General features: G+C 39.5%; 1 protein-coding gene across 1 annotated transcript in view; it reads left to right on the top strand.

Moving 5' to 3' along the window:
* The first annotated feature begins 518 nt into the window (after positions 1-518).
* The window catches only part of slc1a4 (solute carrier family 1 member 4), a 20,200-nt gene continuing 8,806 nt past the window's right edge, over positions 519-11,912 (top strand). The window contains exons 1-4 of the mRNA XM_008430361.2: positions 519-1,320; positions 6,257-6,299; positions 8,479-8,544; positions 11,480-11,646. Of these exons, the coding sequence (XP_008428583.1) occupies positions 746-1,320; positions 6,257-6,299; positions 8,479-8,544; positions 11,480-11,646 (851 nt within the window). The 5' untranslated portion in view covers positions 519-745. The remainder of the gene's footprint in view (positions 1,321-6,256; positions 6,300-8,478; positions 8,545-11,479; positions 11,647-11,912) is intronic.

Here is an 11,912-nt window from a genome sequence, read left to right as displayed (position 1 = left end):
ATGGTTCTGCTTATTACAAAAGTTTGCTTCTAAAAAGACTAATATGTTGTGTTTTACTTAGACATGTCCATTGGAAAAAAAATTATGTCAGTATTACTTTCACACTGGTTAAAATTAAAATGTTTGCTAAACACATTTAGATCTTTCCTAAAATGGAGCTGGGGACCACAAATGGCCCTTGGACACCAATGTCTTATAGGATAGATTCCAAAATATGCAATAATTAGGGGCATGCCATAGCAATGCATAAGGAGAGCAGTACTGACTTGCGAAGCAAGTCAGTACTGCCTCCATGCATTGCATGGCAGGCACCNATTAATGCTAATTTTTAGCATAAAAACACTGGCTCAAAGCCGACGGGCACACTTTGGCATGCCCCTTTAAAATTTCTGCAGGAATTTTCTAGTTCACTCCTGTTCTGCTCCTTTTAATTTTTGCATAAAACACTTGCAGGTTACAGGTTTTGACGCAAACTGCGCACTTTTTAGAGTCTTCTTGGTACTTTCTGGGTGATCATCCATCCTATTGATCACAGTGAGACCCTAGCAATCTCCTCAGCTCTTGCATCATTTGCTCCTGCCATAAAACAGTGGGTTTAATGCGCATGCGCCATTGGCTTTGTGCGTCGTCGCGCCCTCTCCATTGGCTAACCGCGCCCCCCCCCCCTGCGCTCAGCCTTCACAGCCGACCACTCCGTCTGTGAGCACTCGACCCACGCTGCGTGGAACCGCTCGGGGAAAAAAAGATGGAGAAAAAGAGCGAGATCAACGGGCACGCCATGCCCAGCTCCGCGTCCACCGCCCGGATGCTGGAGAACAGCGAGGAGCCAGTTGAGGAGGACCAGCAGCAGCAGCAGCAGGAGGAGGAGAAGAAGAAGAAGAAGAAGCGGGGCTTCAAGGAGAGGTTGACGCGGTTCCTGAGCAGAAACCTGCTGGTGATCCTCACCGTGTCCGGCGTCCTGGTGGGCGTCGGGCTCGGCATGCTGGTCCGCGGCATGAACCTGAGCAAAGCGCAGATGAGCCACTTCGCCTTCCCCGGAGAGATGCTGCTGCGGATGCTGAAGATGATCATCCTGCCGCTGGTGGTCTGCAGCCTGGTGTCCGGCGCCGCCAGCCTGGACACCCGCTCCCTGGGCAAGCTGGGCGGCATCGCGGTCGCCTACTTCCTAGTGACCACGCTGATCGCCTCCGGGATCGGGGTAGCGCTGGCCTTCATCATCAAACCGGGGGTGGGCGCCGGAGCCCTGAACACCAACAGCCTGGGTCTGGAGAGCGTCAGCAGCAACAAGGAGACCACCGACTCCTTCCTGGATCTGGCCAGGTACGACCACACCGCCACTCCACGCTGATGGAAAGGGATCTTTCACCGCTTGGCTCCGACAAACATGTTGGAGTAAATCCTTCTACATTACATACAACATACTTCGAAATAAACAAAACAAACAAACTTATGACGGTGTATAGATACAAACAGGAGGAGTTTCCACCAAAAAAACAAACAACAACAAAAAAAAAACACACACAAAACTAACACAAATGTTCTGCTAACATATACTTTTGTTAGTTGTTAGCATCACTCAAAGTTACGTGTTAGTTAAATGAACTTTGTTGTAATGCTAGTTAACTAACACGTAACACGGAAGTGTTCAATGCTAAAACGGAAGTTATGCTAGCAAGATCTTGGTAGCATAACTTCCGTGTTAGCATGATTTGAAGAAACGAACATTTCTGAGCTCCAAAAATCTAAAATGTGCTAGGAAAAAATACTCCGAAATTTTCAGATTGAGGTCAGAAAATTTGGAAATTTCTGAGATTGAAAAGTCAAAAAATTGCATGCAAATTTTTCTTTCAAAATCTTTTAGAAACTTTCCTGGAGGGAAAACAAGGAAATTTCTGAGTTTGAAGAATCTAAAAAAAAAAAACGTTTGAAAAGCTTAATCAATTCTGAGATTAATCTCAAATTTTCTACCACTGACAGATATTTTCTAACATTCACAAGTATGTCATATTGAGCGCAGCTGATGCACAGTGTTTGCTAATTGCTGCTGGCTAGTCTGAAGGTGCTGAGTGGGGGAGGGATGCTCTGTAGATTGGAAAATGCAGCTCCGAGGAAGAGCTGCGTCTCACCCAGGCTTTTCGGACAACTGAATGGCTGCCATGGAGATTAAAGGATTTTTCAACCATGCATGGAAGAATCCAATCAACACTCCGGGTGAGTTTTTGATGAAGGAATAACATTATAACATGATGTAAAGCTCAAAAAAGTCGACTTTGGATAAAACTGTGTCTTTAAAAGGAATAAAATGGAGCTTAATTCTTCAGCTTCAGTTTTCTTTCTGTGAGAAGCAGCGACAGACTTTTCTTGACCATAATTAAACGGTAACTGGGTAGAGAGAGAAGGGAAAGGTCGCGCTCGACCTATATGGCCATACGAGGCGAACGCTCTATGCTCTACACACAATAGGACGCCCCAGAAACGGTTTCTACTGATGCTTTAACCGCCGCATGTATCAGACACTGTGGGTCATTGTAATGCTCAGTTTCCGCAGAGGAAAACAGGAAGAGGAGCAGCTTCTAAACCACGTTAGAGGTCGTAATGAGCTACTAAAGCCACCTGACTGACCCTTGATGTGCGGGTCCGTGGTACCCTGAAGTTTACACGTCAGCAGCTCTCTAACTGGGTCATGCAGGATTCAGAGGGGTGGTCGTTCAATCTAATTTCCCCTTTCAGGAGTGGACCATCAGTGTTGTGCAACTACAGCTTTGATTTGCAATTCAAATCAAGAAGGGGCTCTCTGCCCTGCTTGGCCGTCACATGAAAAAGTTTGCATTCAGTTAGACTCTGGGTGCTTTTGGGTTTTCTGGGTCGTCTTTGCAAATTTTAACTTATTTAGGCAATTTTTAGTGTTTAGCTTGAAAGAGAAAAAAGTGGAAACACAATGTGAACAGACATGCCTTTCTAAATTGTATTTATTCAGAATCAAAGTCAAAATTTATTAAAAAGTTAATGGTTCAGACAAGAAGTTTTCAAGTCACGACACTGGATTTGATTAGATAGGCCATAAAATTGTTGAATTCATTTTTATTCCACAAATGCGTCTGAGATTCATGCATCATCGTATACGTCAGGTTTTACTTTGTTAGATCTAAAATCCTATTTTCTGCTTGGTGTTTTCAACACTGATGAAAGAAAACAACTTAAAAAAAGAGTTAATTTGTTACAAGTAATCAAGTTAAATTTACCCAACTAAGTTGTTTTTTTTAATAAGTTTGACAAACTTAATTCGATTACATGCAACAAATTAACTCAGTTTTTAGAAGTTGGAGCTCCATTTTCATTTTTTCAGTGTATAAATACAATTAAAGAAGCAGGAATATTAATGTTGACGGGATTTTCAAAACATTTCTTCTTTGTTTTGTTAAATTCCATGTTATATACGACTAATGGCAACGGACTTAACTTGCATGGTGCTTTTGCTGTAATACTGACCACTCAAACGTCCGCGGGCGCTCCTAGTGGTCGATGAGGTACTGCATGTAAACATCCATTTATATGCTATGACGTTTGTAAATGTATGAGGAACACAGTTGGTTTGTGCCGTTTGTAGTGTTAATTTGAGATCTACAAAAATAAATGTTGGTATTTAAAAGTTGACAGTTTATTCTCGTTTAGCCTCGGGTTATTAATACAGGTCTGCTCAGTGGCCTAATAATAAGTTCCCACACAGTGAGGGAAGGCTGACAGCTGTTGGAGCAGGAAAGTGTATCTTAGCTCCCTGCAGAACAAACTGAACCCTGCGGCTCTCAGCATTTCTGCCTTATCATCACAGCAGAGGCATCGCCTGAGTCCAGTTCCCAGGCGGGTCGAACCACCTCTAAACTCACTCGGAGAACTGGACTTGATTTCATAGAAGTTTTTTGTTTTCTGAGACTGACGCAAACATTTTTAGTTTTGAATCTTTCTACTTCAATTCTTTCTCTTTGTTACTGTTTCATCACATTTATTCTGCTCAGACCTGAACCAGTTCAGTTTTCACCAAACTTTAGTTCACAAAGTAGCCATAAACAAAATCTCGGATGTAATTTTGTATCTTTCAGGAATTTTTCCCACCAGAAAGAAAAACATTTGGTCTCTTTACACCATGTGTTCTTCCCAGAGGGAATCCGAACAACTCTGGTGACCCCTGACCTCCTCTAAGCCTCCAGTTTTACTCTGAAAGCAGGTCTGGTTAAGGCAGCTGTGTACAAAGTGCGACCCGGGGGCCGTTTGTGGCCCCTGACTGCAATTAAAGAATAAAGAATGGCACAAATTTGATCGCCCGACATATACTTTAAAAAAAAATATTTTCCATGGTAAGAAGTTTATATTTTCATAGATAAGAAGATATCTATCTTCTAGCTGCCTGCTATGTGTCAGGCAGCTCTATGACACATAGCAGAGAGCTGCCTGTGTCAGTGGCTGCACACGAGGCTTGATTGACAGCGCTAAGACCCGCCTCCTGGCTCCGGGGTAGCAGGGAGAAGGCAGAGGAGCTTGATTTCTTTCTTTTTTTTCATGCTATACTGTCACAACATGCTGGCAGTTTCAAGAGATATGTAAAACAATATGTATATTTAACAGTTACTGCATCTTTAAGTTTATATAATTTTTTTTAAAACTGCAAATGAAAGTAAATTTGAATATTTTTCCCCTTTGGAAAGTTATTTAGGATTTCTTTTCAGACACATTTTATAAATCCAGAATTATAGTCCTGAAAAAGCTGTGGTTACATTTTTGCTAGAGGTTATATTTTATCATATTTATATCGAATTATAACCAAATAAGGTATTGTTTATGATTAAAATCAAACTCCTCGAGTGATTTTTCTAGATTCTGCATTGAATGAATCTAAATCCTATAAACTTTAGCTTATATGATGTTCAGCTTTAGCCGACATGTGACAACCTTGAGGGAGAAAAGGAAAATCTGTCCGGATCTCGCTGCACTGTGGGAAAAACGTGCCGCTTCTCAGCTTTGGAAATCCACCTCCGTCATGTGATGACAGGGAAACCTGACATTATTCCTGCAGGAATTTCACCTTTCCCCTCCGCTGTGTCAGGTAGCAGAGAAAGGCTTGCAGCTGAGGATGTGAATGAACTGAATCAACTTTCAGCCCAGTAACCGAGGGCAAAGTTTACTGGGATTATTAGGTGACCCCAGTCGTCGGGCTGTGGAGCGACAGTGGAAACAAACACGAACAGTGTCTGCTTTCTTGCACAATAAAGCGCGATCTCAGCAGATAAAGTTTCAGAAACTTGGAAACAAATGGAGGAATAAGAGCCTTCCCAGTGCTCCCAGTATGCTTATCTTACAGCCCTGATAAACAAACTCAGCAGGAGAAAACTCCAGAAATGTTGTTCTCCGGAATATGTAGAGAAACGTCGAATATTACATGTTTTTTCTTTATTTACTATTTAATAACTGTTAAATTAATTTAGCATAAATGGTGCCTCATACCTTCTGATTTTAATTGCTAATGGTTTACATTTTCTTGATTTAAAATCAGATTAAAAAAAAAATCTGCTTATTAATCTAACATTTTAGCAAAGTGTGATCAATACACATCAAGATATTGGTCAGAGTTTAATTTATTATGTCTGGTATATTGGTCTCGGCTATTCCTTTTTTTGAAGGATGATTTTGTTTACAGAGACTTCCTAATTGATTTGATTTGTTTTTCTTTTTTTGTTAATTTTGGATATTTAAAATGTCTTCCAGTTCCAGTGTTAAATGTTCAATAAAATTAAAAATTTACTGATCTTTGAGAACGTTTTCTTGCATCATTACAATTATATCACTTGAAAATGATCATTTATTGCAGTAATTTGTTATTGTGACAGGCTTACCTGCATGTCTTTCTTCCTCCCTGTTCTTGTTGAGCTGCTGATGAATAAAGACTACTAATGCAACAAAAACAAATTAGGATCTAAATGAACACGGTTTGCTTTTAAATGTATAACTGGGCACCTGATGTCAGAATAATCAAATAATAATAATAAATGTGAAATGAAGCGGCAAAATTGGCTGTTTTTATGGAGTTTGATGGGAAAGTTAATGTTTGGACCCGTTTGAGGTGGGTTGGAATACTGATGCCTTTTCCTTTTCTAGCCGCTTCAGCTTGTGGTTGATTAAACCCATTGACTCAGGACAAACTGCATCACCACGGCTCTGATTTTTATCTACTTCTAATTTGTTTTTCTCCTCTTCCTTTCCTCAGGAATTTGTTTCCATCGAACCTGGTGGCAGCTGCTTTCCGTTCTGTAAGTGCCACACAACACACCTCTGTTGGTTTTCCTTTTTTTTATTTTATTGCTTGTGTTGGATTGTTTGTTCTAATTTATTTCCTCCAACCACGTGGATGCCACTCCAGGTTCATTTACAAAACCACTCAAAGGCCCAGCTGGTCGCTCCTGCTGTGCAAACTTCTTTTTCTTTCTTTTTTTCCCCCTTAACTTCCCTTGCTCTCCCTAACAACTGTTGCCATGGCAAAACAATTCCGTTCCTGCTAACCTAGCAACCCGCTCTTGAACTGTGCCTGCTTCATTTCACTGAATTATGTTTGCTGTTTGCTTAAGCTAAACAAAAATAAGGAAAACTCAATATTTAAGGATGCGAGACGCAAAATGGCAGCACAAACACTCTCAAGGCAAAGTGCATCCAGCTGTCAAAGCATTCGAAGTTGGTCATCCGAATTAATCTCTGTGAAATATAAACTCACAAACCGGTCAGTAAGCTCAGAGTTCAATAAATCCCACTAACAAAAGCAGAGTGGAAGGCGGCCAAATGTGGGTTAAACAACATGTCTTTGTTTCACAAACAAACCTTTTTAAAAGCTACACAAAGACTCCGCGTTGAAACATGTTTTGACTTTTTGCTTCTGTCCTGTAAATCAGAATAAACACACAGTTCCCATCAGAAAACTAAATATTTTGAGCTTTTAGTAGCTTATTTTAATGATGGAACATAAAGGATTTTTAAAAACAAGAATAGGTTCCACAAGTTTAAATTTATTAATTTTCTACAATCCACACAGGATACAAATTATACATACAGACCCAAACACATGTATATATAGTAATTAAATGTTAAAGTTGAAATTGCTTGTTGTAGCCACCAACAAGATTAGCAGAGTTAATCCAAATTGGATAAATATAGTAAAGTGTCATCGGCATAATCATGGATATGCATTCTGTCCTGTCTAGAAAACTGGGCCAAGCAGTGAACTGTGAGGTACTCCATAGCCAAGTGAGGAGAATTTACATGAACAAATGTTGCCTGTGCTGGGTAATTTATCGAATACCTTTACAGTGGATGTTTGGCATTCATAAAGGTTGCTAAAATCCATAATTACAACCTCTAAAATTTTTATAAGTGCCTATTTTAATAGTTCAAGCACCAAATATGCCTGATTAAAGCACTAAAAGAAGCAGTGTTAACGCTACAGCAGAAACTAGTTTCTGCTTTATTTTAACTCTTGGAGATACAACCAATCAAAATCAAGGAAAATGAATGGCGCGCCTAGATTGGGTGCTTTGCAGAAGCCAGCCAATAGCGTATCAAATAGCATTGTGCCAAAAATATTTTATCTTAAGCTGCATTTTCTTTGAAATATTTTACAAAAATCAGTGACAATATAAATTTTTAATTTCATTTTTATCCCTTTTTAAATTAAGGACATTTTTCATTTCACTTCACTCTGTCTTAAATCATCCAACTTCCTCAATGGCATTTTTAGCACCAGAATCCTGTATTTTGTGTAAAATACAAAAAATACAGGATTTTTTTTCATTTTATGGGTTGAAACTGATCCGTCACTCTGTCTGCACGAAGTAACTTCTCCATCTGTACATCTGACTTTAGCTACAGTGCATAAAACAAACCCAAATCCATGAGTCTAAATCAGTGGTTCTTAACCTGGGTTCAATCGAACCCCAGGGGTTCGGTGAGTCGGTCTCAGGGGTTCGGCGGAGCCTCTGCTGCGGAGGTAAAGACACACTTGACGCGCCCCGCTTTGCCATCACTTGCTGCAGAGGATCACGTTACATTGCTTAGCCAATCAGAGCTGCGGAGGAGCCCTGATTGAAGGAGCTCCACTCTCAGCATGGATTTGAACTTGTGTCTTTCAGGTTGACTTCAGCAAAGCTCACCGTTTTTACCAAATTCTGTAGTCTAAATCTGCTCCTTAGTCGCATCTTTTCGGGGTTGCTACTGCCTCTAGTGGCATGGGGGTGGAAACACAGCTAATGTAATTACATTACAAAATCAGAATACCGCAAAGTATTCTGTGTGCCGGGGTGGGGAAGAAGAATGAAAAGGGTTCGGTGAATGCACATATGAAACTGGGGGGTTTGGTACCTCAAAAAAGGTTAAGAACCACTGGTCTAAATGGACTTAACTTTTAAGTAACAGAGTTTTATTTTTTATTTTTTTATGTTCTAGTATGCCACAGACTACAAAATGGTCGCTGTGGGAAACGACACCAATGGAACAATCCTGTATCAAAAGGTAAGCACTGAAATCATGTTTCCTGAATGTGAAATGCCAGATGTTGTGTTTCTGAAACACATTTCAGACGCTTATCTCTGTTTGCTTTGACCACTTGGTGTGTACGTGAGTCTGCCAGCGGTGGAGACTCGCTGGATAAGCAAAACGTGCCGCACCAAGGGAAGACTTGATTTAGGGAGAGCAGGTTCAAGGCTGGTGGTGAAATGTTTCTACAACTGAACATCATAGCAATCCTAAATGTTGTAATGTAGATCTGTAAATGTGTGGCCTGATTTCAGGTTCATCTGGTTCAAATTTTGCAAAAAAAAAAAAAAAAAGTACTAAGCACCTTCTGCTAAGCCGTTATTAATTGGTTAATCCAAAAACAGATCACTGCATTTATGTTAAGAAGAAAGGCCTGAACTTTTCACATGTTGATGTTGGAAGTATTTTTTTCTTTAGCGTACACCAAAGGAATGCTATGTTCTTACATTTTAGGCAGTTTTATTAAATTGAAAAAGGAATTGAGTCATTTATTTGCATTTCTATAAATGTATTTCTAACAGGGCTGTTATCATTAACACATGCAATTAATCTAAAAGTTGTAACACGTAATTATTTTTACGTGTTACTTCTTCAAATTCCCTACAAGAGATCTTCCCTGCCGACAGCCATCACTAGCTACAATAACTTAGAAGATTTTGACTTCATATGAATTACAACAACATTTAATTTCCCTTTGGGATCAGTAAAGTATTTCTGAACTTGAATTGAATTAAATAATTCATATTAAAATAACTACTGTTGTGACCTAAAAGCTTCATAGCAGCGCGTTATTGAGAAGCGATGAACGGTTTGCACGACAGCCGACGGCAACAAAAGTTGAAAATTTCTCAACATTCTTGTGTTGCGTTGCTAGCCTGCGTGTGCACAAAGTCAACATTTCACTTGTACAAATTACGCTGGACGCTAAATCCCATAAGAAATGAACGGAGAGTTTCTTCACGTTTTAAAACAAAATAACCTCCTTTAAGCCTTACTGAATATAAAAACCTGGGAAACTAAGAATAATCAGACATGTTTGGTTTGAGACAGTAAAACATTTTTTAAGAATGTTGTGGTTTTTGTGGTTTATTTCCCTCTTGTACTGTCCGATCTTTAGCCTTCAACTTAAAAGCTGCATTATATGAACTTCTTTGTGTTGTTTCCATGATGAGGGGTATGAGTTTGAAAACATTTCTCCGTCATGCCTGCTGCTAGCATGTGCTTGTTCTAAATGAAAATCAGCGCTTTCTTCTTTGATTATCCAGTTTTGACTTCCAATGACTCACTTCCTGCTAAAGAGCCCCCTGGTGGTTGAAGAAAAATACACAGAAAAGCCGCACCGGGCTATAAGCCGCATTGTTCGAAGTGTAGAAAAAAGTAGCGGCTTATAATCCGAAAAATACGGTATATCTTACGTGTCAGTTTTCTCCTAAAGAAGTTTGCTACTACTTGTTTGCATGGGTAGTGGAGTAAGTTTCCCTTAGATTATATTACCTGCTTTCTGCTTCAAAAAAATCAGGTAATTGTTTGGATTTTAACTGGTTGGCGTGCGGCAGGAGGAGGGGCCAACCCAGAGCACCATTCCTGCAAACACAGCTGCATATATATTTATATTTCAAGGTTACAAAGTGATTAATATGATTAGATTTTCTTCGAAATCCTCCATCCTGGCTTACCGTTGGGAAACTGGTCTTGGCATTGGTGGATGAGTGTGGGACTGGACAGAGCTGGTCAGGCTGTGGGAGAGCTCAGCACACTGAAGGGATTTAACTCTGGATTTGTCTCTGTCCTCATTGATTCCCATCACCCAGTTCACTGAATCCTCCCCGATGACCCAGACCTGTGCAACCGTGCGCGCTCTCGCTGTAGTAGGAGGCGTTGTACAAACTACAGCCGGCTGGATAAACTCTCCTGTTTGACGAGTTTACTTTACCGTAAAAGGCTTAGACTAACTGAGCAACTGCTGTTGTGGAAACATGTTTAAAGAACTAAAAAAGCAGTCCTGGTACATACATATTGCTGCCATGTTGTGTAGCTAACGGTTATTTTAGTAGACCATTGGTCAGTCGCAATAAGTCATGATAAATTGCATGATAAATAGCAAAGAGCTTAAGAATTTACACTTTTATTATTTATTGTTTTTATATTTCCTCGTTTTTTTCCTTTTTTTTTTAGATGAAACTAGAAAGTCATGAAAAGATGCAAATAAATAAATGATTTGATAATTTTTTTAAATAAGGAAATACACAACTGATTACCTAAAATGTAATAACTTAGCATTCCTTTAGTGTATACTTCTTCACTTTGTATTTGTATAAAAAAAATACATTAACATGTGAAAAGCTCAGCCGTTTCCCCTTGATTTGATGTCAATACAGTGTAAAGGAAATATTTTGATTATTTTCAGATTAACCAATTGATAACTGGATTGCAAAAATTGAATAATAAAAAAAATAAAAAATGCAAAATGTATATATTTTTTGTACAGTTTTGGCTTAATTGCAGCTCTGAGTTCTTTGTTCTTTTATCAAATGGCCAATTTTTGAGTCTGTGTACTCCAGTTAACGATTAATCGAATACTAAGTTAGTCAATTAGTTTTTTTGAGTACCAAAATATTGAATTATATTGAATTATTTTACAAACATTAAGTTTGTTGCCTGCTCACAGCATTTTAGACTTTCTTGGACTTAGTCGACGGTGTAGCTCAATGATCCAGTCAAGAAATAAAACAAAATTTAAATGACAAATAAATGATCTGGGTGTCTTTGGGAAAATAGGTTAGAAATCCTCCAAATAAACTTATCAAAACATGCTAAAGTATTTTCGTGCCTGTTTTAATTGAAGTCTTTAACAGTTTTTATCAACATCTGCTGAGTTTGTACAGATTCTTACAGTTTCTGGACGTTTTAGGTGCCGATTGGAACTGAAGCCGATGGCATGAACATCCTTGGTCTGGTGCTGTTTGCAATGATGTTTGGCGTTGCGCTTCGGATACTTGGAGAGGAAGGAGAGGAACTCATTCGCTTCTTCAACGCCTTCAACGAAGCCACCATGGTGCTGGTGTCCTGGATCATGTGGTAAGTATGGACGGATAAAGGAGAGGTATTATGCAAAACTCACATTTTGTAAGTTTTTTGTACTTCCATTTGCGTCTTTGGTCCTTCTAAAAACAGCCCAACCACTTAAAAAAAAAACAATAAGTTAATATTTTTTGGTGTCTAGAAAGTGAGCTGTTTAAAAAACCTCCTGAAAGTAACGTCACAAATCAGTAGGCACCGCACGTCACCTAGCAACCCCAACGGAAGCCCAGCCCGTCACCTAGCAACCCCAACGGAAGCCCAGC

This window comes from Poecilia reticulata, linkage group LG15 (genome assembly GCF_000633615.1).
Source record: "Poecilia reticulata strain Guanapo linkage group LG15, Guppy_female_1.0+MT, whole genome shotgun sequence".
In the NCBI taxonomy this organism is placed as follows: Eukaryota; Metazoa; Chordata; class Actinopteri; order Cyprinodontiformes; family Poeciliidae; genus Poecilia; species Poecilia reticulata.
Note: the sequence above shows the minus strand (reverse complement) of the source record. Positions and strands in the feature narration are given on the sequence as shown.